At 35.9% G+C, this 26942-nt stretch overlaps 1 protein-coding gene across 5 annotated transcripts in view; it reads right to left on the minus strand.

The window, feature by feature from the left end:
* Nucleotides 1-26942, minus strand: part of TBCD (tubulin folding cofactor D) — a 135008-nt gene that overhangs the window by 65095 nt on the left and 42971 nt on the right. For all 5 annotated transcript variants that reach the window (XR_012676692.1, XM_075169818.1, XM_075169815.1 and 2 more), the window contains exons 15-16: nt 11299-11455; nt 1528-1585 (exon numbers count right to left, since the gene is read on the minus strand). Coding sequence is in view for 4 of the 5 variants with exons in the window: in XM_075169818.1 (XP_075025919.1) it covers nt 1528-1585; nt 11299-11455 (215 nt within the window). In the remaining variant the exon portion in view is untranslated. The remainder of the gene's footprint in view (nt 1-1527; nt 1586-11298; nt 11456-26942) is intronic.

The raw sequence follows: 26942 nt of genomic DNA on the forward strand, positions 1-26942 counted from the left end.
GAATTCTCCTCGCTATATGTAATTACCACTGATTTCTAGGACAATTCCTATAGAGCAAATAAATAATTCACTTTTAGCCGTCTACACTCCTTAATGTTTTGTGCAGTTCTTAGGAAAGCAAAGCTAGCTTTGTTTTCCTCTAAGGATTTTATTTGAATAAAGTGACTTAAATTAGCTAAGAATAGCAAATTCCACAGTTTCTAAAATTTAGGAGTTGAAGTTTGGGGGAAAGTAGCATTGCTCATATTCATTAGTTGTACAGTATGCGAAGGATATGTTGTATCAATACTGAGCGATCTTAGCTTCCATGCTTTGGTTTTAACCTATTTAGACAAAGTGATCTGTGATACGATTACACAAGCAACTGACTCACTTCCCCAGCAATTCTACTGCAGCTTCATTCAACAGCTTAAACTCTCAAGCAGAGGTGTGGCTAGAAAAAATAAGGATGCTATCCAGGTATCCCTGAGAAATCCCTCTTATGTTATAAATGCATTAGCTTTCAAAATTTCAGTCAAAAAATAAGACAGACCTGTTAATTAATTTGCATGTTGCAAAGACTGCCTTTTTTTTTTTTCTTTTTTTTTTCCTTTTAAAATGCATTCATGGTAAAGTTCATTCTTAGGAATAGAGACACCTGGTTCTTTGACTGACATCGCTTGGTCCTCTGTTTGAGTTAATACAGTTATAGGGTGGGGTTTTTTACATTTGTATAAGACAATTTGTTTTATCTGTTGAAACAGACAACTCATACTACTTTTTTATTTTTTAAGAAAGCAAGTTCAATATATACAACACACTGACTTAAATTCTCAAAGATAAGATGTCCATTCTTTCTTCTTCACAAATGCTAGAACCTCTCCACCATAAATTCCGTTCTCTTAAGAACAATCATGCATTCTTTTCAATTCTCAACAGGATAAATATTTTCTACAGAAAGGTTCCACAGAATATACTTTGGTATCAGTCCTATTAACTAGATAACAATATCTGCCTACTGGATTTATCACTTTATTTTAAGAATTCCCAGTCTGACAGAAAGAGTTTTGTACAATAACTGAAAATATGTTTGAAGGGGAGATATTATTCTACAAATTTTCAACTTACCACAATTACAGAGTAACAATTGATGAACAATTAGAAAAATATAACTTCACAAAACTTACCAGCTTGGTGACTTGAAAAAGATACAGTGCTTGTATATTATGAATGTTCCTTTTGTCTTTGATATTGTGACTAGAAAATGCTAAATATCTCTTTCTTAGATACTTTATCTTATTCATCATGACAACAATACAGCAGATTGTGAACTGTGACCATAAATCAAGATGTGGATCTGTCGATTATATAATTTAAAATCTAAATTCACACCATACTTGAAAGGATTTTAAAAAGCACGTTTTTGCTCACAACACAATATATTGCTTATATACTATAGTTCTACATAGCTAAGTCTACAAATGGTTAAATTAAATGAAAACAAACAAAAAATAACAGACACATATAAGCTAGAATATGATAACTTACAGAAGCAGCTCTTCTGCAATTAACATCACGATCAAATACTGCAGCAATAACCAATGCACTGAGGAAATAAAATATTGAGTATTAGTACCAAAAATATGAGAAGAAATGTGTAACGCCATCATTTCAACATTTAGACTTCTAAGCGGAACACTCAGCATTTCCTCTAAGGAGCTCATTATTTTATAAATACAAGCCTAAACTAAAATTTGAGTTGACATAACCACGTACTTCCTCGTTTCTCTAGTCTGCTGTGGACTTTCCATAGCATAAATAGACAACTGCCATCCTACTCTATCAAAGCAATTTAAGGAGTATGCAAATATGTTTAACTGCAGAGAAAGGTTTTCTATTTTAAATATAGCAGGATTTTAAAACTTGGACATAACTATCATCTCTAATGTGAGACTCATACAGTGCAATTTTAAATTAAAACTTGGAAATACAGTTTCTCAACAGTAAAATGCACAGCAAGTCTTATGTAAGGCTTAAGCAAAACTAAAAGTTAAGCAATGGAAACTTGCAGCTATCTCTACAAGAACAATCACATCCTGTAAGTAACAAAAAATCAGAAAACAATATGCAAATCCTGCTAAGAAGTGACCTACAAGATAAATTGCAGAACAGTTTTTTAAAAAGGTGACCTGTAGATACAGAGGCATGATTATACGAAACTGTTTCTTTGTGCATGAAGTCTGGTAACCCTGCGCAGTTTAATTCTTCTACCTCAAAAGAACTGCTTTTCGAAGATGTGCTACACAACAGAAGAGCGAGAATATATCCCAGGACACGAAGTCCACAGCTTTAGAAATCCACCTCCAGCATTCAATTAACTTCAGTGACAAATAAACATTACTTCAGGAGAATCATTTAAGCAGAAAATTATTCCTTTCAAACTCTGAAACTCTTCATTACATTATTTATTGACTCCAGGCAAAACAGAAAATAAATACTGGCTGAAAAGTAAATCCATGATAGCTTTGCTTTAGCATAAAGGTATTAATCACACTGATAATATCAAACTTCTCTGGGTAGTGGCTATCAGTTGCCTACAGTGAAGAATACTGCGTTGTTAAAATTTGCTGAAATGCACAATCAGTGTGGCCTCCGTAATTCCAGTTTATTAAGTTTATTTATTCCTCCATTAAGGAAAACAAGGGACAAAAAGCAAGAATTAAATGAAGATAAAGCCCAATAAATTGTTCTAAAGACAGTTAATGCTTTCTTATTGCTACTTACATGAGCAATTCCTCTCTCTGCCACAAAGACATTAAGTGATTATAAGACAAAAGGAGGTCATCCAAACGATAGCGATTGGAAGATCAAATGTTTATGAAGCATTCCATTAGGAAGTGGCATACATGGCTAACTGTTGAAGAAGTGCTGGGTCAAATACATCATCTTCATACCATGTTTGCTAATTTTCTTCTCTGCCATACCGAGAAATAATTTTAAATAATTTTAAAACTTAAAATAATTTTAAAAGGACATTTAAGAAGTATATAGTTTTAATGATATGAATAGCTCCCATAAATCTTTTAATTATAGAAGAGAACATTCAAAATTAAGAAATTGGATGAAAATCATCCTGGAAATCAAAAAGAAGCAAATTTCTGCCTGACATTTCTGATTATATGGACTACAAGATAAAACATTATTTTGTCAGTTATGCAGTATTTCAATATTGTTCTCTTCTGAGAAGGAAAAAAAAAAAAGAAAACCCACACCAAAAAACCCCTCATCAAGTCAGAAAGCTCAGAATCCAGAGTGTTGCCCTTACTGCGTCAAAGGTACCCTGAAGTTAAGTGTTACAGAGTATTTCACAAGAGCTGTGCTGGGTCAGACCAAAATCCTTCCAAGTCATTGTCTTGTCTCCAACAGTGGCCCAAAAGGAACACTTAGGGATGAGTGTAAGGACATACATATTAAATATTAACATACTGATTTAAAAGATTATGCAGTCTTTTCAAACTGGAAATGTTAAAAGACCATCACTGGAGAATAAATACTGCTCTTTGAATTTCATAGTTAAGACTTAAAATGTGGTTTATTAAATATAATGCAAAACAGTTTCAGATTATTAATCACAACAAGAGTTCAGCTTATGATCAAATGTACTTTTCCATTTTTTCTTATTCTTCTGTAATCTTAAGACAAACCTATATAAGTAAGACCAGCAAAACAACATACTGTCTATGTGATGCCACCTGAGTTATTCAGTGCTGCAACTGAATACCATGTTTAAGATAAACAAAACAAAAAACCCCAGAAATTTGTCATTGCCCCCATAGCCCCATTATATTCATAAATCATACTGTAGTCACTGTTTTATGTTAATCCTTTAAATAGAAGTATTTTAAACTTATCAAACTACACAAATAATTTTTCAAGTTAATTCCTATTTGAAAATGCAGGCATGGTCTGCCATAACACAGGGATTAGCAAGAAAAGCAACGTGCCTAAGATGAAACATGTCGAAGGTGTCTTCACCTGTCTGCTTTGTCGTGGGAGTTTATGTGATACTCCACCAGGATTTCCTAACATAAAGAAACTGTTTATGTCAAACAAAGTGGGATTTTTTTTTTAAGCTAGTTAAAGAATCATGTCTTGACTTGCCTGAAATGTACCACACCTGACTACTAACAGGTAGAGCAAAGAATGGCTTTGCATCTTGCAGTCTCTATGAAATACCTTTTGTAGTTCCTTGAGGTATATTTAGCCTGTATGCACGACAAGCAGTTAACTGTATAATAAACACAAATGGACTTTAAAATACAAGTTGCCATTCTATCAGTCAACTAATAATTCTCCCTTTCTTCCCTATCCCTTCCCCTCTCCCCCAAGTACTCACTTAACTGGCTTCAAGGAAAGTTAAAAGGACTCAAAGTATGTTAGCGGCTCACTTCCCCAGCCCAACACCGGTCTCATTACCTTCCCCTGCGAAGGCAGAAGGAATCAGAGAGCAGAGGCCAGCCAGGTGATAGACATCAGACCACAGAAATATCAGAAATATCAGGTTACCCTCTCCTTATAAGCACCAGATGTACCAGACAATAAATCTGAATTTCCTTTATCACCTGTAGCAGGCACTTCCAGTCTATACTAATCACAAGCAGCAAGCAGCTTATCCTATTGCTAACCTCTGAGAATTTGCTACTATTAATTCAAGCATACCACCCTGAAGCTGCAGGAAGAAAAAAAATAAACTCTCAAACGTCTTGCCAATTTGGCACAAAACCAAAATTTCCTTCCTGAGCCCAAAAAAGGGAAAAGTCTAACCTTTAACAGGACAGAAAACTCTCCTCCTTACTATACATTAGGGAAGGGAAGGCATAATCATCATCACAAGCAAAACGGTTTTGAACAACCCAAGCAAGTTAAAAGAAGAAGGCAAGACCAGAGTCAGACTCAAGTTTGTTGAGAGCTGCTGCTGCAAATAGCCCTTTTCACACCTCTTCAATCATGCCAGTACCCCAACTGGAATGGCTACACAGTGAGCTAGATGATGAAAACAGATCTAGGCTCAATTAATTTTTCTTTTGCTAGCTTGTTTTTTTAAACCAGAGAAGCTCCCCTGTTCACTTTATCACATGCAGCTGTGCTGCGCTCAACTGCCGGAGCAATGCAGGTGAAGGAGCAAGCACAAGAGCCTGCTGCAGCCAGCACTGCTAGGGGAAAAAGCCCTTTAGACTACAGTCGCAGATTTAATTCCTCCTGTTCATCTAGGCAAGGAGAAGGTCTGAAGAAAAGGAGAAATAAAGTGATCATTCCCACCTCTGCACTACATACTTTCACAGTCCCTCTAACCCAGCTCACTCCAAGTTCTTACACTTTCTGCTAGCCACCCAATGTCCTACACTGTCCAGTGCGTTACTCCAATCACGAAGTTTTGGGGTAAAATGATGAAAGTATAATAAATACACATGTAGAAAAGAGCAGTAAGAAAAATGCTTAGAACAGGAGATACAAATGCTGCTATGAAAAAAAAAAAAAGAAAAAAAAAAAGGCATATGATGCCCCTGCAGGAAATAACTTTACACAAGCGCAAGACACAGTAGGCACACAACTCTCTTCTGAAGGCAACATTCAAATACATAAAAGAAGAAAGCTATTCTCAATATTTCATCATGGTACAAGATGTAGCTCAAAGCAATGCTTCAGATTTCCCCAATTCTGCAGGACAATCTTGCCCTGGAGCAAGCTACATCATTCATCCATAGCCACACCTTCCTTTTTTTTTTTTCCCCCGCTTCAAAAACAACGCACCACCGCAGGGAAGACAAAGCTGCCTGCACTCCTACACTGTACGCACTATTTGTATTAGTATTCTGCTGAACGGGAGATAGCAATTAGATCTTTCTAAATAACGATTCATTTATTGATTACCTACACCATCGAATGACAGATAAATGAAACTACATTCTCACTATGCAACAGTTCCAAATAATTAAGATAGCCAGCAACAATTTAATCACTGTAATTGTATAATAGAGTAGAAGTATGTTTTCCTTTTTATTTTTTGTTTAGGTTTTAAACAAAACAGCTCAGCTTCTTAGTGTGCACCTGCCACTTTACAGACAGTAACTTCCACACCCAAGGGGGCAGGAATCAAATTACGCGTATTTCCAAGTTATTAAATTATGTTTAACTTTCCTCATAGGGAAGCCTAAAAAGAGAGCACACATGTAGAGACTGGGAGAGGAAAAAATCTTGGTCAAGTAGTGCTTTTATAAAGATATTGAATAGCAACTTCAGTACATGCATTTCAAAACGTAGTAAGGTTATGCTGCAATAAAAGTGAAATTTTATCTACTTTGCCAAGAATTTTCTTTTTGTGGTCCTGTAGTTTGAATAGATCAGGCAAGGTTTTAGAAACCAGTTTAACTAGACTTCAAAAAATAAATAAGCAAATGTGAGTAAGTGTATCTTGTTGAAATATGGATAGGGAAAAAATACTGACATGTAAAAATACGAGCAAGTACTATTAGAAATACTCTTTGGCGAGTATTTCTAGTAAGTGTTCTCTACCTTTTTTCTTTTTTTTTTTTTCCTTTAAAAGAAAATTGGTAAGATCAGGAAGGAAAAGGGCTGATCTATGATTTACAGCATTCTATGTTTGTAATTTCAATATTCTGACAATTTCATCACTTAATAACAGAACATTCATAAGAAAGCAGAAAAGAAACAGCTATCACTGAATATGGAGACATATTTATTTTAAAACATTGTCATTTTACTAAATTTTACTAAAAAAAAAATTATTTTATGCAGTTTAAGGTGATTTTTCACCAGTCAAAAGTGAAATATTTATGTCCCTTGACTACTGAAAACACAGAAAACAATCTCTTTCCATTACACAATGATACAACTTTGCAGGCAAGAAAAGGAGGAAAAAAAAACCCACCATCAAATTACCCCTCTGCTTTAATTTGTAACTACTGTACCACAGTCTGAATGGGTTGTGGGGCAGGACCCAGTTTAAGTAGCATACCTCTTCTGTATTTTGATACCCAAGTGAGTTTCCCAGCAAGATACACTAACATGTGCCAAAGGCCATGACATGAAGTAGGAAGACATGATGCAGCTCACTGTTTAACTCGACAACGTCTAGTTACCACCGGTGCGCTTATTCTGCCACGATGACTGCCTTGCCTTTCGAGTCTGAGTGTAGCAACCAGCTACTTATGCTCCAAGTTCAGCATTATCTATGTTCCTCCAGCCAGTTAAACAGCAGTGTTAAAGACCGTGAATGAAGGATAAACCATCTGCAATTTCTAGCAACACGACAAAGCAAACAGTTCAGGATCACAATCACTCGTTACAATTTTTAAGGAGGTAATATTTTCCTTTCAGGTAAACGATTTATTATTTTTCTATAAGAATCTAATAGTTTGTATTCTTATATAGGCAGATGTTTTTGCTGTGTAATTCAGCTCACAATGGATATTATGTACTTTGTTTCAAGATGCTGAGTTCTGCATTTTTTAAGGGTAGCAACAATTCGCTTGTGGCTAGAAGTATGACTCTTCTTTAAGTAAAACAGTGACACACCTAAGGCTAGATTTAAAAAAAAGCTGTATGTAATTATCGGCTTGCTGACACAATAGGTGAAACTGTGTGTCATACTTTATTTGAATTTTTTTTTTCACCGTTTCTCTTTGGAGTGGCAATTCTACCTTCAAGAGTTGATTATATTTAGAAAAGGTTTGGCCAACCTAACTACAAAGATTTTTAAGTAAAGCCTTAATATAGCATTAATACTTGCTAAAATACTGTGCAGCTTTGTTAGAAAACTAAGCATATACAAACCACAACACCTTACAACTGATCATAAGCAATTTTCAGCTTCCCCTTTGCCATCCACCCTGTGTTTCTCTCCACTCCACCAACTTATTCCAAACAATCGAAGTTGTCAGAGCTGGCATAGCCACAGTGTTAATTGGTATTACTACCATAGGTAGAAGATACCAATTATTTTCACTTGACATTTTCCTAAAAAGAAAAGAAAAACTTGTGTCCAGAACAGTCGGAAAGCTAAAAGACAGGAGCGTCTTCAGAAACATAATCTCCTTCATACCTGTCCGCAAGTTCCCACTATCAGCTTTATGACAGTAAAACAAAATACCACAAACCATGAAAAATCAAAATGGTGAGCTTGCACCTAATGTATGGAGAACAACATTGTTTTGCACCACGGTAGGGTGAAAGGAGTGAAAGAAATATATTGCTCAAAGCATCATGAGCAGAAGAAAAATTCTGAGAAACAGAACAGATCAGAATTCTGATAAATACAAAGCTTACACACTGACACTTAGTTTTTTAAGTTTGGCAAGGAACAAGCTTGCCAGACTGTAAAAGAAACCTTAAAGTTGTTCAACTAAGTCAGGGGATGGAAGCAGAGGATTTATTTTCATAAGGCTGCTGACCAAATCTACAAAAAGCACCAGTTTTGAACCAGACTTCAGTGTTGATATGGCTATAGTCATCCCGAAGATTTGCTCGCAGCGAGAATATAAATGTATTCCTGCAAGTTTAAAGACAGCAGTAAATAACTTTGCACAGCTGATAACAGCCTGCTAGAAACATCTGTTAACATTCTGGTCATGGGTGTTACTGTGTCTTCATTGCTACCATTACTTGTGCTGGTTAGATTAAAAATAGGAATACAACCCAAGATGTAATCACATGACTATTTCACTGTGCAAACACATCTTTAGGTACCTTTATGATTTTCATACTATGTATAATTTACCATGAACTCAGCTAGAAGGGAATTAAATATGACCCTTCAAAATAAAATATTTCTTTAATAACTTACTATGGCAAATATCACTATTTCTAGCATGCCTAACTGCAGCAGGTCTATTCAGGAGCAGCACATTCTCTTTCTGAATGTCATCCACAAGCAGTGGATGGCATCATGTTCTAGCACAGCTTGGCGTTACAAGACTCCTCTCCTTTAGTATCTATGCTATTGTAGATGTATGATCATGAAAACACTATGAAACTGCTTTATCAGAGACACAAGGCTAAGATGTCTTAGAATTTTTTGTCTGCTCACTTCGGAGAAAAGACATGACAGCTTAAAAAAAGAAGAGAAACAGCGTTTGGCTTTAAGAAATTTGACAGCAGGTTCTTAGACAGAAAGGTTTTATCAAGGTCTCAAAAAACCCCAAGAGCAAGTACCACACAGAGAAGAGACACTGTCGTGTGACCCTGCATTAAAGCACCAGCACTGGAAAGTGACGATACAAGGATGAAGAACAGCAGAGACCAGCAAGGGCACAGTGCACCAGGATCAAGGCATAAAAGTGGATATGTAGGGCTTACAGACTGTCCCAAAGAACTTTAAAATCAGGTTTTAAAGAAGAAAGAAAAATTCACATATTCTTTGGGAACCTGCTGAGCTAAGTAAGCAAGCCTGTGTTTCCAAACAAGGCTTTTTGGATGAGATTGAAATAGTTCTGTCAGCAATCTGGAAGCAAGGCAGCCCCTAAAAATTGAACCAGATACCCAGGACCACAAATCACTGTATAGTCCAAACTTTTTTTTTTCTTTTTAAAAAGATAATACTGAATGACTACTGATCAAAACCCCTCCGATGGAGGCAAAGATGCCTGAGTTGCTGCTATCAATGGTTGTACTAAAAGTCTGCCAAGAAACTGTTAGAAGCTACCTCTTTGTGTTTGCAGTGCAAATCACCCATTAAAGACACCTTGAAATGTCAGCCAGTGTGCTGCCAACAAAAAGACTAAATGCTAAACAGAGAATCCCACAAGCAAACAGGAGGAAAAGCATAAGACAAGAAAAAAGAAAAAGGTAAAACCAATTTGTATCTGCAAAAATGTCACAAGTAGTAAGTGAAAAGCTGCACGAAGTTCTAGTCCACCATTGCAGTATCACAGATTTTGATTTAGAAATCTTCCGAAAATTTTACTTTTGAAAGTCTTTTGAAACAGAAACCACAGATTGAAAAAGAAATACATGCATGTGTTTCCATTCAACTGTAAGTAGAGTTTAGTACCGTGGTCATTCTGGACTGGGGTACTCTATAAAAATAGAACGTATCAAAAGAGAAAAAAAATTCTCTCATCTATTTGTTAACTTTAACTAAAACGCCTTATTAGCTGTAATAAAAACTCCATTATTTAAAGTGATATGTTACTAAGAATTCAGAATCACTGTGTAGAGCTCAAGTTCTTACCACTTTCAGAAACTGAAAGTGATTTTATTACTCAAAATAATCTTTGAATTGGAACACTTCAAAATGAAAATTACAAATTGAACGGAAGAACCAGGAGGGTCCGAAATGGCTATTTAGAGAAGAGCTGAAGTGTAGTTTATTCTACCCAACCTCCTCAACTTGCAAGTTGTAAGCTGGTCAATAAAAATATATTATATTCTTTGCACGACACCCATCTGACAAAGTACCAAAAACTCCTGGATCACTAGAAACAAGTGTTCACCTGCAAAGCTAAGAAGTAACTTCTTCCATAAGTTTTCTCTTCCTCTAATATTTCCAGCTCTTTATGACTTCATAAAGCAACTCCCCAATTTTACAGTGGTTTGTTATTTCTACCTCTACTGCACTAAGGTTCCAAATACTCTTAAACTTCCTGAACCTGTTTCATTGAGCTAACCACACAGCAGGTGATCAAGCAGACAACAGATGACACTCCCCCCATCGAAAGCCTCCACTAATTTCTCTGAATCTTCTTACAGTTAGTTTCTTTGGATTTTTCTTTAGTTTTCTTAAGACAGATAAAGAGAAGGAAATAAAGTCATCACACTTGATAAGGAAATATTTAGATGCATTTCAAGCCAAAAAGTTGACAGTTGAATTTTCAACTTCAACAATTACATGGAAGGGCAACAGTATTGTTTATGTCATCGTCATCCCACCCATATTCAATTCTTTAAGATATTCAGCATATCTGTTAGCATGAATCAATGAACTTTATTAAAAATTATCATAGAGAAACAAAAATATCCATTCTTGGTGAACAATATCCAGAGATCAATTAATTTCATTCATGTTATATGGGACATACCAGCTACTTTTTAAGCATGAAGGTATTTCCCCTAAATGGATGTATTGCTCTTGATCAATATTGAATTTTAAATGTCTTAACGATAGAGCATTAGACGCCTAGATTATTAACTTCTAGAAGATACAGAATTAGACTATTAGATTAACTTCTAACTCCTTCCTAATTTTGAAGAGATTTTAAAAATTAACTGTAAATAGCTTAGTTTCTTATTGCCACAACTTACCTTGAAATCTGATTAATAAATGGTATCAGTTCTACAGGATCATAAGCACGAGCAAAGGCCCAGCACACATAGCACGCTGCATCTCTCACGTTGGAACCCACGCTGCATGCCCCCCTCTTTTCGTCATATGTCAGTGCTTTCAAAATGACAGGGACAACTGTTAAATTAAAAAAACGTGCAAAAGCAACAATTAGGACCATACAGTGAACCAAAAAAAGGTGTAAGAGCATTCAGTGATCATTAGAGAAAAGACAGTGTGTTCTGAAAGAAAAGAAAGCATGGCTCTTAATATGTGCTAATTTTGAAGTTGATTAGAAAAAAGTTTTTTTAATACACTATTTTGTTTCTTTGTCAATAACAGTTTATTTTTTTATTTCCTTCACATATAATTCAATGAGGATTAAAGCAAGTGGGTTACATAAGAACTCACACCGATATCATTTATTACTCAGTGAACACGTTCAGAAGTCAAAGTAATTTTAAAATGCAAAATTTTGAAGTGTCCACTTTTTAAAGTACTGGACTTTAAATATTACAACAGCATCTATCACTAGGAAAAAATATTTCTTAAGAAATAACAGTATTGTAACTACCATAAAATAAAAGAATCGGTATCCATCTATTAGCAGGCAACATTGATGACGGTAGAAGACCTAATATGACAAATTCTTCTTAATTAACAATGCTTGTAAATCATCAATACACCGATCTTGAAAGGGACTTAAGTACAGTTTTTGCATTATCTTAAAGCAAAGTGACATGTTCGACATCATTCTTGCATTAAGCAAGCAAGCTGTGGTATTTTATTCCCTGTAGAGCTGTTATTTTGAGCAACTTCAACACAGTGTTTTAAGCTTGAACCTATCAGCACTGCCAAACTGCGCAGATCATAAAGACAGAATATGTATAAAACTGCAATGTAACTAGAAATGCAAACAGGTGGGCTTTACTCTCATTTCTGCTTAGACATGCCAAACAACAGTGACGACTACATGCCTCTTCACTAGCACAGAATGATTTCATGCAAGACCGGAAGCCTTTAATGAAGGAAAACAGTATTCAAAAAAAAAAAACCTAAAAAAACCCCCTCAATCTTTTTTTTTCTCCTACCAGTCAAGTTAATTGTATCGATTTCACCAACAGTTTTTGTTAGACAGTGAGAAATAAGATGGAGATATTTGCACCCTAAACAGCAATATGGAATCACGCACTGCACTTCAGAATGTACTCAAAATGCACTTAAATTGATTGTAATGCCCAAATTTGCAAATGCTGTCTCACGAGGCCCAGCAGAGAGATTCAAGACAAAAGCAGCTGACAGGTATCCTGGGAAGGTGCCTTTTACTTCTCAATCACACTTATTTGGGATGGTGAGGACAGGGAGGGACACTAAAACACAGCACAATATTTAACAGAAACTGAATTATACCCCAGACTATTAATGTTACACTTGATAAATCCAGCTAGTTACAGCAATTGGAAAAAATCATCAGCAGGAATACACTGTGTTTCTGAATGAAAATAATATACTGTCTATTCTTGAGAATATTCTGTTTCTCCTTACTGACCTGGAAAATCATCCTCGACTGACAGTGTCAGGATCTCTTTAATGACATACATACCCCAGAACACAGAGCTTCATTCTGGGAGAAGAGTGGCATTACCTCTGTTCATGAAGCAAATCACGATCCAAAAATCAACTGATACAACAGCTATCTTATCCAAGGCAGCTCTTAGAAATGCATGTATCAAGCATTGTTTCCTGATTTAATGGACAACCTAAGAAACTTCGGACTGAGCATGTTTTAGCCAATAAAGGCCTAAAAGCCACAGACCTCAATTTAACATATGTCTCTGTGCCACGTTTTATTGACAGAGCTCCAGAGGAAATGCTGTTGCACAGAACATAAATCCAGGCTGAGCACTGGAACCACATGATACCGTTGCAGTGGGATACCAGTAGAATACAGCTCTTTTTTTTTTTTTTTTTTTTTTTAAATCATATTGGGGAAAACAGAAAGCGGAGTAGTAAAACAGAAGTAAAGGCAAATGAAGATCCCAGAATCTTATCACAAAAGCCTTATAACACTGGTACTGTCATAAGGAAGTGACAAAAATAAGCTGGGGAAAACAAGTAGATTAAAAATTTCACTTTCATGCTTATATCCCCATCAAAACTGCAGAAGTCAATAATGTTTTTCTACAGATAAGAGAGCTTCCAAAAACTTGAAGAATTATTCTCTTACACAGTACTAGTAATATACTGCCACAGTTTTAAAAATACTATATTTATGCAAGCCTCCCTGGAGGGCTTTCTTTTGGTATCTGCAAATCCAGATATATAATTTGAATACATCTCCCTCTAGATGGCATGTCTTTAATAAATGAATAGTCTATAGAAACAACAGCCTCTAGAAAAAAAAGAAACAATTTCTCTCTCGATTTTCTTTCTTGTATCAAATTTATCAAATGTCTCTTTTTCCCTTAGAAAATACTTGTCAAAAGGTGATCCCATTGAACAAGAAATGGGATCACTGAACTGTATTTCATTAGCGAACTGTGCCTGGATATACTTGAGTGGATATAATCACAAAATAATTAAACTTCAATGTACAGTTCATCACTGTATGCCTGCTACTTTAAACAAAAAAATACGCACCACAACTGGAGAAGAGCAGTGTTAAAATGCCATTTAATTTCATTTTAACCTACCAAAGAAAATAATGCAGTAATCAGAGGGATGGACAAGACATGAGTATTAGGAGCATCAACACTACATGGGAAAAAAAGCAATTCCCATTCAGGAACAATGATATAGCAAAGATGGATGGATATTTGGGCACTTCCCAGTTCTGAAAGAAACGGCAATAAAAATCTTTAAAAATGTTGACTAGCTTGTTTTGAAAAATGCTGCATCAACTGATGAAAAAAATGAAATTAGCTGGTTCTACAGGAACACTAAAACAGACGCCAAAGGCAATTTTGCAAAGCTGCTGCAAATTTCCTTCAGCACAGGGTGATGAATCCAGCTACTTCAGACAGCTGTGAGTGCGCTCTCATTTCTCTGCGCTGAAGGAAATGTGGAAGAAGCACCCGCAAGTAGCTCCTCATATTTGTATCATCTGTATGAAAGAAAAAACACAAGTTTTTACAATTCAGGGCATTAATTTCCCGAATAGCTGGGTCAATACCAAATGGCACCTGGCTTTTTAGGGTCAAAGACAGAGATGATGCTGCCAGGGGACTGTAACAGCGGAAAGTAAGGAAATGCCAGGAACAGCAGCAGTATTACTCTGAGCAGCTCAATCAAGCTTTCCCCATTATCTTGCAGCAGGCCTTTGGACTCACACCTCTCTGATGTCCTGTGTCTGGGACTCAAAGCACTGCTGCTGCAAGAGAAACAACATGACTGCAAGTCTGGAGAGCAAAGGGGGATAATGCAAAGGAAGGATACAAAAGCAGACATTTAGAAGGTGGGAAAAACAGGGAAAACAGGGTGAAGTATGCAGCAGTAAGGGCAAGTAAGTACAAATACTACTACAACAACAAGGGAAATACTGATCTAGGGGTCATCTGTTAAAGTTTTCATGCTGTCACTGGTAGAATATTTACTGGTGAACTGTGGACTATGGGAAATACGACATAAAAATTGCTCCTGACAAATGTTTGTTTGTTTGAAAAAGGGAGTCCAGCATTACATTTCCTGTTGGTATTTCGAAGTCATAAAAAACCCAAAAGAAACACTACCAAATATTCCAGGTTTCACTTCATTCTTTACCCTAGAGTTCTTCAAACACAATGCAGTTTTTTTTCTGCTATGGCTTCCTGCAGCGTCAGAAGAGCCTGGGTGAAGGAAGTCATGAAGGAGCAGTACAGGCAAAACCATCTGTAGTGTTTAGGCCACTGTAACTGAAGTATCTTATAAAAGACCTTCCTAATCCATAGTTTGGCAGACTCTGTGTTCATGTTATCTCATGTATACAACTTTTCATCTCCAGTCTAAACACAAAATATTAAGTTTAATTTTAATTAACATTTTTCTCTGATTTAAACTGTTCAAATTCATACTCTTCCAGAGCTTCGTTTGATACACAAAGCAGCAATGACGTTCAAAGCTTTGTAGTCAGCTTCTGATTTTGTATCTGTTAATCCAGTTTCAATTCACCATTCTAACCACCACTCAAATATTCAGTGTGGTCACAGTGTTGTACTGTTCTGCTCTATATTGCTTCAGATTTTTTCAGATTTAAGATCATGTCAAATTCATACCTAAAATCAATTTCTCATAAAGACACAAATAAAAAAGCTTTAGGAAAAAAACTTCCAGAAGAAACTTATTTTAGTTTGGAAGAGTGGAGACAAATTTTTACTTTTGAAACTATGAACATGCTTTTTTAATTTAAAAGTAGGGGGCTGGGAGATACAACAAGGAGAAGACCTGAATTGTTGCTTAGCTTTAAAAGTTACCATTTCTTTCATAGATCTACGTTAAAAGTTTGCCATTAAAAACAGAGGATAAATAGGGTCCGCTCTCAACCTAACTATTAAAACAATATCCACCTGTTTAGGTCTGTGAACGCTCAAGAAAATACAGTCACCTTTACCTGTAGCCTAGAGGTATTAATAAGCACCTGTTACACTCCACCCTGCCTTACCTAACAACATAACTGCAGGTTGCAACACAGCTCTTTGCTCAAGCCTTGTGAAAATAAAGAAACAACTTCTGTCTTCAAAGCATTACAAACAACAGATTTTTTTTTCTCATACTGGAGACAGGTTGCACAGATATTTTGCTTTTTAAACACAGATTTTAAACAATCAGATGCCTAGCACCTTTCAGGTGCAGGTGATAAACACTAATAAGAAAACTTACGGAAGACATTGTATAATGAAAGGTCACATGTATGTAAATAAAAAATGCCTCACACTATTCCTTTAAAAAAGTGCCTTTAAAAACATACTTTACACAAACCTAGACTATAACACATGCCATCAGGAGCCTATGTTACTTTAACTTCAGATTGTCATTTTTATTGATTTATTGCAATGTTTATCATATAAAACATACAAATACAGCAATTAAACAAACAAACAAAAAAACAACAACAAAAACCTGTTCCTTAGCCTTAGGTCTTGTCTCCACAAGAAAATTGCAAAATTTCATGTCAACCCTATTTCATTTAAAACAGATTTGTTCATTGGATCTCAAGTTAACTAAGAATTGTCTAAATTTAGTTTAAAACTAAAATATGCCACTCTTAAAACAGATTAAGCTAATGTTACCTCTTAGGTAAGTCTTACATTTTGATATGGAATGTTTATGCAGAGAAGCCTTCTCAATTCATAAGTAATATATTGCAAAACCTTCTATTTTAGAATTATAAAATATTAAAAAAAAAACCCTACAAAAAATGAGTGTCTGCTATTACTGAAGGAAGTATTGTACACAATGTCACTGCAGCTAAGAACATTACAATTAATGAATTATGAAGCTTACATACAGTTATAAATATCAATACAAAGAATAATAATTTATTCTTCAAATTTTTCTTCAACGAAACTAACTCATTGCAGAAGTGTCCTTCAGTAGGTTCATCCTCTTTGTAAGCCTCAGGCATAAAAAAAAGTGTAAACAGCCATATCTACAGTATGTCAGCTTCCCATGTTTTAAATAGCATACCTATCACTGTCATTCATATGCTAAAAAAAGAACTCTGGCTTTTCAATGTAAAGAATTTCAGATTTGAGACCACATGCTCCTACATGGCACTCTAACCTCTTCTAGAAAAAGAGGCAGGTCGTAATTGTAACTTCATTAGGGCTGTTATACTAATATTTAATATATCAACACAGATGCGAACATAGATAATTTCAAGTTAGGCCCATTGTCAGAAATAAATATTTATTTAAAGTTCTGCCAAACATTTATGATTTGTTCTCATTTTTCTATACAAGCTGCCTGTTCAGAATTTACTCCTAAAGAACTATTTTATCCAGAGGATAAGTTCTCCAGTGAGGTCAGAAATGCACGTGCTGCTTTCTCCGTCGAAAAATTCTCAAGTGTTTCTGTGAAATGCTCTAACATTGCATCCTGTAGGACAAGCGCCTAAAAACTGTCAACAGGTGGCCTCTCTTCTCTCATTCCTGCGCCCAAGTTTGACCTAGTTAGGAGTTTGCCAGGGAAGAAGGGACGAGTATCACAATTCATGCATGCTCAGAAGATATGTGAGAATTTAACAGCTGAAGTCTCTTAGGCTGCCATAACTTTCTCACAATTCTTAACACTGACCCACGTATATAAGGCTATATATATGCATATCCACAGACCATTTTCTAACCCGTGACTATGAAGGGCTGTGTCTGTCTGGTTGCAATCTCAGTTCAGTCTCTCACTACGTAATGAATTAAGAGAGTCTTTAATTATATGATCACGTGATATTTTTTTCCATGGACCTATCTCAGTCAGCACACAGGAAAGACCTGCTCTGGCGATGAATCACAGCTGGGCAGCAAAGGAGATTGTTGTCTGCCTCGCTGCTGAGGGAGGAAAATATGTAATGCAAAGACTGGCTTTCAGGCAGAGAGAAGGGATTGTTGGTTAAGTTGGATGTTGTCCTAAAGAACTGCATTCTGACTACATCTCTGCCAAAGACTTACTGTTTGATACCAGTCATATTACTTAAACACAGTATTTAAAAGAAATGGACGCTAGCTCTCATTTCCCAGGTATATGCTTCAATAAACTAATGGCAGGTTTGCAGAAGTGCTAGAACACTGAAATTAGTGCGAGCTTTTGAGTATGGCAAGGGGCCAACGAGGAAGCAGACAGATCTGGATTTTGGCCAGTCTATCTCAATGTCATTATGTAATGCAGCCATAAAAAATTCAAAATCTTCAGGCACCCCTACCTGGCTACGTTGAAGGGCCTGCAGCTGACCTAGGACAGTATTGATCTACCTTCTCTGAAACACAGAGCGCTGGGTATTTTGGGGATTCATCTACCCACTCATGCCCAAGGCCATACTAGAGACCTTCATACAGGTTTACAGCTAACAGAGCTCTTCCTTTAACTTAACCAGTAGCAAACAGCAGTTTAAGGACATGAAGAAAGAGGCTTATGAAGGAATCCTACGAAGCAAACGAAGGAGTATAAAAATTTTGTAAACTTATAACAGTGCATGTCAGAAAAGAAGAATCACCAAAGAAACCCCAACCTTTAGGCTAAGGTTGTGCAATACTGAGATAAACCCTACCGTGAAAAAGCTAGGAGCAATTCATTGTCATTTATTCTCTGCTTAGTATTTATACCATTTCCCAGTTGCGCTGGGGGAGGGACCTTTCCTGCTACATCTTCAGCTATGGCATTTATTCTTGCTCATACCTGCTGGCTAGTGAAAAAAAAAAATCTGCACTATTTATAATGCTTCCTTGCTAATTTGAAAACTATTACGATGACATATGCGTTATAACTTTTTAAAATACTATTTTCAAGACCACGCATCATTTTTAAAGTTCACCTGGGTGTTAGAGAAAAGAAATTCTTCTGTAACCAGCCTTTCAGGTTTGGGTGTTCTCTAAGAGTCCACCTAAGACACGTAGATCTTTTTTTCATTTCTTCCTGTATCTATGATGAAAAGTACCTGGAATCTTGCCAAAAAACCACTACAGAATAGACTAAAACATTTCAGAAGCCTGACTTCCTGATGCATCCTCCTCCAAAAAACCCTGGCAGCTGCAAATCAGTACCAAACAACTTATTCTGGAATATGAAAACACAGGTAATCCTTAAAAACAGAGTATGTAAACCATTTAAGAAGTACATAATAGATTTCTGTAAGACTATTTAAATCTTAGTCTAAGTTAAACCTTTCTAGAACACACTTGAAAGCAGTATTGTCTTTATTTTTTGTTAGGTTTCTTTTTCCTTTTAATAAATGGCACAGTGAAATTGGACAAGCAAAAATGCTCCTTTTTTCATTGTGTGTAGAGTTTTTCAGACTTTGTTTGGGTTTTTTTAAGCATATCAAGCTATATATAAATATCAGGAAGCACCATTCTCTGTACTCTCAGATAAAATACACAGGAATCTGATATCTTACCAATACTAGCAAATATGCAAGCATTCTCTGTACCAGGAACACAGATAATCCGGTACTACCACAGAGCACATATCCTCTCTAACCAAATTAATAAGATAGTCTCAATAGAAGCTGAGGGAATTTTAAAATTGCAGACACAGAAGTCATGCATACACAGATATTCCTTCAAAGCTGTGGTATCTGCTATCGAGATTAGTTGCATCTATTTGAAACCTTCTGACAGCACAAGAGACTTCATTTCATACAAACTTTTCACCAAAAGTATACTTGACAACAGGACATTTTTAAATGTCAACTGAAATAACCAGTGTTTCCTATTTAAACAATGTGCTTACCGTTCATCAGAAATAATACACAAAATACTTCCCTAAGCCAGGGTCTTTTTGGATACTGGTAGCATTGTGTCTGACCTCTTTGAAAAGGTAAAAAGCATACAGATTTTGTCATTGAATCCCAAGGTATCAGAACCTGCCGAGTCCTCTCTCAAATCTATCTCAGCCCCTCACTAACAGCAGACTTCAATGCTCTCTACTTTCTTCTTACACTTATTTGTTTCTCCTTTTATTCTGAAGGTAATTTATAAACAGAAGAAATAAAGCCTGGTTCTTCACGAGTTGTTTTTTTTCCCCACTCTCTCTACTTCCACCCTTTCTATTTATTCTGAGATTTGGATCACTTGCATTGACCCACCAGTATCAGACTTCTGAACTAGCCATTATCTGTGTTATCTCATCAGTATTATTGCCATCTGTTTAAATGTTGCTTTCATTGTTGCCACAGTTAAAGAAGGAGAGAGGGATTGTTCGATTGTTTCAGTCTATTCACTGTGAATGGGTAAGGGTATATAAGGCAAGCAGATCAAAAATAACATCTTTCTGGCTGGAATCCTCCCAAAATAAGCACCAATTCATTGCAAGTTTAACCCTGCAGTTCTTCCAATCTTCTTTCCCTGGCTTCCTTTTCTTACTCTTCAGAGATGCAAATGTTTCCAACCTTACTTTAAACATACCTGGTGTTATAGCAAAAATAGGATCACATAATGCACAACAAACAAAAAAAAAGAGCAAGTTATCTTTGACTGTGAAACACTAATAATTCTACCACTGATTTCATGTAAGAGACTTTCTCTGGCTTTAAGTAGAGAAAGTTTAGGCCCCTAGCCATTTAGCAGATACAGCTGCGACTATTCAGTGGTCAGCAAGCCATTGAGAGAGTTTAACACCAGAACACTTTTAATCTCACCACTGACATATTAAGAACGCCTAGGAAGTTTCATGTTCCTATATATGACACACCTTATTAGCTAGAAAGTTTATACTATGCTGTCATCAAGAGAAATTTTAATAACGTCCTTTCACAAGCAAACCAGAAATTCAAGTAAACTAGGATTCTCTTGTTTGTTTAGTATTTATCCCCACCCAATTAAATAAAAAAAACCCTATAAATAATAGTCTGAAGCCTACAAAACCACAAATACAGCACAAAACAAAAGATGTGAAATCATAGTGAAACCACACTGAAATATAAGTTTTTGGCCCCAACATATGCTGTAGAGTAAGAAATGTTTCATTTAGGAGTGCTGCAATTCCAAATGTAGAAATTCACACAAATACATCATCAGATCGTAAGATTTTAAATGACTTCTGGCCATTTTGCTGGGGGAGGGAGTTTTCCCTACATGCAAATTTAGCTGCATGATCCATTCTAAAAACAACTGAAATTTTACAGCTAAATAATGGTAACATGTAACTTTGAATTCAAAAACATAACAGACAAACTGCAGTTCAAGAACTGCAGCATTAGTATTTTTTTAATGGAATAAAATAAAACATCAGATTTCACTTGCTGGTTTATATTCCCCACTTTTAAAATTATTTAAATAGTAGACAACACATAGTAATCATATAAATCTTTATAAAATTTGACATGTTTCAAAGAATAACTGAAAGGTAAAAATATTTTGAGTCCAGGAGTATTCATTATATGCCTCACTGCTCTCTTTGTGAGAGTGGCATCACAGCAGCACAATGCCAATTATGCCTCAAAGAAAAATGTGCAGGAGTGACTTCATACATACTAGAACTGCACATGGCACAACTCAGGTCCTACTACTGCGTTCTACGAGAAAAACTTCATCTAGGTGAGCGAACGGTCTCAGAATCTCTGGCGTAAGTCTTGAAATCAAAGTAGAAAAGGAAAAAACATTCTGCATGAAAAACACTTTAAAATTAATAAATTTTAAAAGGGAATTATAACCAGAGCATCAAGTAAAAACTGAAGAAAGGTACATTTTACACCTCAAGAACTGGCAATGAAAAGAATGACTATTAAAAACTCCTTCTTATAAACAGTTCATAGTTTTGCCTACAGTCTCAATTTCTCATGTTACCTACTTCCCCCAAGATGTTTCACTGCCCAAGGGTGAGGATGGGAACCAGAAGGAAGATCATCCTAGTTCCAGGCCAAACATTAACAGTACAGGCCACAATAAATATCTAAAAATATGATCTGCAGTTGCTATTAACTGCTGAGCTTTTATTCTTTTCCCATACAAATAATTTGCTCTAGTAATCATGAACAAGCGGCTCACAAACATCAGCAAGGTAATCTGCCCAGACATATCTCCAAAGTCAGGGACTGGAATCATTATGAAAAACAAAGGCACATTTCAAAGGTGTTATTCGAAAAGCATTAAGACTAATAACTATTCATATGGGATAGAAGAAAATAATTATGAGAATATTGTACAAGAATCATCTAATGTTTTGGGGCACAGCATGAGTTATAGCAATTATATTCAAATACATTTGCCCCCTTCTGGGAATGGTATGGAATAACCTAGTCCAAACATGCTAATACAGATAGCAAAATCTGTCGATAACTTTAGTTCAAGTGATCAAAGAAAGAAAAAAGGACTTTCTTGAACGTTTAGCTCAAAGCCACGCATCTAGATACATAATTAGATGACAAAGATAGAAGTGAATATTGCCAGTCACACAATTCTAAGATGTTTCCTTTACATGGCAAGCTAAGCTCCACTAGCTCCATGTCTATCAGTGTTCAACTACATAAGATTATTCACATTTACCTATGATCGTTCTTCTTTGTTGGAATAACTAACTGGTTCACGAATTTGTAAGGCATCTCTAGAAAGATATGGAAACACTGTTGATGACAGACAACCAGCGGACATCCTCTGAAAGCCGGTATCAGAGTTCTGACTGATATGAGGTAAAGTCAAAACAGCAGAACAACTCAGTCACCAGGGCCATTCTGTGCGTTAGAGCAGAAAGTTAAAGTGATCAATGTGTTCTTAATTAATCTGACTTGTGCTCAGGTAAACTAAAAAGTGTGCTACTAACACGTGACTGGGTTCAGTTTATCTAATACTCAGGATGCAAGTATAATGAGTTAACAAAAATAAATATTACTTCTAGAAGTACACACAAACAGGAGCTATCACGTGCCTTTTCTGGCGTCCACCAATGAATCTTTTCCCCCAGATTTGGATTTTTAATACCATCCACGCACCAAGAAAAGGAGCATTTACATTAGCTGTTCTTTTTTTCCCCATTCTGCTTTGTTCACAGCTGATTTCAGCTGACCTGACTAATAATAGCAACCTCCGGGAAGTAGCTAGTTTTAAAACATTATTTTCCTTGGATCAAGACAATAACTGGACATCATGTCTCCCCTCCACATACCAGATTAGGGAAGGGGGATAGGGAGAAGAGGGGAAAATATAAAATCGAAGTTCAAATACTGACTGCCTCTTATCCCAGTTCAGTCACCTATATTAAAGGAGTCCTTCAATAGCTTCCTCTAGAAGCCAGAAATTGCAATTTTCTTTCAAAACAAAATATCTGATCTGATTCTATTCAAGGAAACCTACCTCCAGCCCATCACATGCAAAAAAAGAAACCTGATGGTACTGTCTTTCAGCTACAGACAACATAAAATGATCCACATTCGCAGAAGAAAAATGAGGACAGTTATATAGATTGATATGGCACACAAACTTATTGACATGAAAGAAAGGCTATTCACTACCGAGTGAGGACTACTGAATAACATCTTCTGTTGTGAAAGCAAAGGACTTTCCTCCTTAGGTCTTTTCAGAGATGCTTCTGAATGCAGACATTACAAGCTCTTTTTCTGCAGGTAAAATTTTCTAATATACTACTTTTCTTCAAAACATTTTACAACTAAATGGAAGAATGATGGACTACAAACACTTTTGTTATTCCATCTAAAGTCAAAGGATTTACAAACAACTAGAGAGTAATATGACATCTTTTTATACTGCTAAGCTGCATTATAGGAACATAATAAAAAAATTAAAAAAAAACAAGAGCCATCTTTCTACCTTAAAATTAGGGATTGCTTATATTCAGAAAAATTTTCCAGAAAACTACATCGGCATAGCAAGGGGAAGGATGGTGATCTGCCTACCTAGATAGGAAAGCAGATGTCCATAAGTCATTCCATCAAGATAAAGGCCACACCTTTACAATTATTTTAAGACACTGCTTTAGAGACTGATTTTGAAACAACTTTTACCCACTGCCTAAACAGGTTTTGTAGTGACAATTTCCTTAATAATTTTCATTCAAAAGACCACACTTTTGCTACGTACAAAATTCATCATACTTCTATATTTAAAAGTTTCAATAATCTGCAACTGTTTTATCTATAGAGCAGTGGGTGAAACAAAAGCGTTATCACGTTCATCCAGCCGAATTTAACAGTTACGAACAGAAATTTTAGCGTCTCGTTAACATTAGCATTAGCCAAAAACCCCTTTGCTTTAACATTCGGTTACAGAAATGTTTTTCAGAGAGAGCTAGAACTATCAAAAGATTTTCCTTTTAACAAGCAGCATGCAAGAGGTTATTATTTCACTAAACAACTTAGCAATGTCACTAGATGACTGGCAAATACAATAATACATTTGTCATTTAAACTCTAACTAAAATGCAACTAAAAGCAAGTACTAGTACTGATCAGTGGATGATCAGTTGACTTTCTCCATTCACCATTCAGTTCCACAGCTCCTAAGCAAACATATAGACGTGATAATCAATTTCTCACTGAGGTGACTCCTTTCCATTTACAGGATCTGTACATTTGACTGTTGATTATAGGCAAGCTTTGGCAGGTTCCTGTGGCAAGCAAGCTTGGAGTTAGTTCAGTCCCGCCTTCAGAAAGGAGACTCATGAAGGACAAAAAGATTTAAATAAAAATGGAGAGAGGCAGGAAAAAAAGAGCAAGAATATTAAAGCTACAAAGGCATTCAATAAACAATGTCAATCTCTAATAAAAGAGTAAAATTATCATTTTTAAGCTTTGCTACCCCCTGTGTACAGTCAATTCTGCTCCTCACAATTCTCTTCTACGGAAGTTAAATATATTAAAAGCCCAGTATATTACCTAAGCCATTTTTGACCCCACATTGCAGATTGCTACTCAGAGGAACATACACTACAGTTTAGAGTAAAACTTGGTTGTTGGAGGGCACAAAAGCGACAAGAGCTCTCTTCGATAGCTTAGATGCTGAGGTAATGCTGAATGAAAGCAGTGGACGCAAACAAATGAATCGTAGCTTCAGGCTGGAGTAATATCAGGTGCATCTCTACACCCCGAGGGCTCAACTCCTACACTTCTTAAGTCCCTCCCCCTGAAACAACCTCCTGCAGTTTCACTTAGAGATCAAGCAGAGAACAGGTACTTCTCTCTCAGCAGTGACAGCTACAGCTTACCAACAGTGATCACCTTGAAGGTTTCAGACACCTATGTATCTGGTAAGTACATTTCTTTAGAGCATTTTTTTCAAATAAAGTGTGTTCATATTAACATCTAAAAAGTAAATCGGAGGTGTTCATTTTTCAGCTGTCTCGAAAGCCTAGGTTACTCCTAGCAGGTGCATTTACTGCACCAGTTTAAACTTTCAGCAAAGTTTCAACAGGAGAGAAAAATATTTTAGTTTGAGAGAAAAACTAACTCTTGCAAGTTTTTACAATAATTAACTCTTGTTGGTGAAAAGTGTTTCAAGCACCTTTTTCATACAGGAAGTTAATGTATTATACTGAAGTATGACAAAAGCTGTATTGCTTAAAATTGCTATGTTTAGTCTGCCAACTATTCTTCATACAGTAGTGTCGGGTTAATCTGAAAAGCTTGTAAGAAATAAGGTATTCCACTCGATTTAGTATTTTTTCCAGCTTCTGGGAATTTAGCACAGAGAATTGGATCATTTTGAGTTATCCTCTCTCTAGTCAATTAAAATGTATTAAGACATTGAATTATTAACTTAATATTTACAAAGATTTTTATTTCTTATCCATACTGCCTAAACAACTTATTTAATCTCTGTTTTTGTACTTCCCCTCTGCGCACACACAGACACACGCGCGCACTCACACAAGCACGCAGTTTTCTTCGGTCTGTACCTTCAACACATGTTTCCTTTCCAATCCTCGCCAACCCACTCCTCTCACCCATGTTTCCTCCTAATTAACAAACAGTTGCGTTAAAATTTATCTTTCAGTTTAAAGGAACTGGAAGTTTAGAAGGGAGTGGTAGTTAATCACTGGAAAATCTCAGCTAGAATAAAACTCACAAATCTTGTTCTTGCAACACTCTAGGTAGGTGACAATGGCATGTCCTTGAGTTATGCAATAATGCCACATCACAATATTTTAATTATAGCATGTCCTTCAAAATGTTCCACCCCAGTGAGTACTCCTGGTCAGAGAGATCAACATCACCAAAAGGATACTGCAATAATAATGGAGTGTGCATGACAAACTGTTACGTAGTTTGCTAAAGCAGTGTCCTAAAAAGAAATATAATTACCATCCCTGCTTGTAATAAAAGACATTTTGAAATTTCCTCTTTGATCAACTGGGCATCTTAAACAATTTAGACTACTTAAAAACCTAAAAAACAACATGCACACATATATATGTATATGTGTATATGTATATATATGTGTGTGTGTATGCGTGTGTATGAATACATATGTGCATATGTGTGTGTATATACTTATACCCACGTACATTTTTGTTTATATATTTACACACACACATGCACACAATGTTAAATGATATTCTTGTTTTCTGAGCTTGCTAGTACGTTAAAGGCAAGGAGATAGCAACAACATACTTTTAAAAATAGAAGGAAGAAAACTTGCAGCTCTCAGTCTCAGGTTGGAAAGGGCTACAGATTAGAAAGCCGTGAGGAGGTATACTATTCAGATGAAACAAACAACTAAGACAACCTCAAGTTTAACCAATATTATCTGAATAACCTGTTTTCAATAAAAACATAAATAAATACTACTACTACATTTCAAAACTAGAAAGAGAAAATTATAATGATATATAACTATCTGCATTTCTAAAATCAGGTATAAAAGAAATAAATTCTCAATCTGAAAAAAAAAAAGTTACACGAAAATTATCATCCTGCTACTGAAGAATTTTTTCCCATTTTTAAAGGATATCACAAGTTATGGCATTCAAGTTTAAGGAAAAAGCAACTACT

The sequence above is a fragment of the Calonectris borealis genome, chromosome 20, assembly GCF_964195595.1.
Source record: "Calonectris borealis chromosome 20, bCalBor7.hap1.2, whole genome shotgun sequence".
NCBI classification, from domain to species: domain Eukaryota; kingdom Metazoa; phylum Chordata; class Aves; order Procellariiformes; family Procellariidae; genus Calonectris; species Calonectris borealis.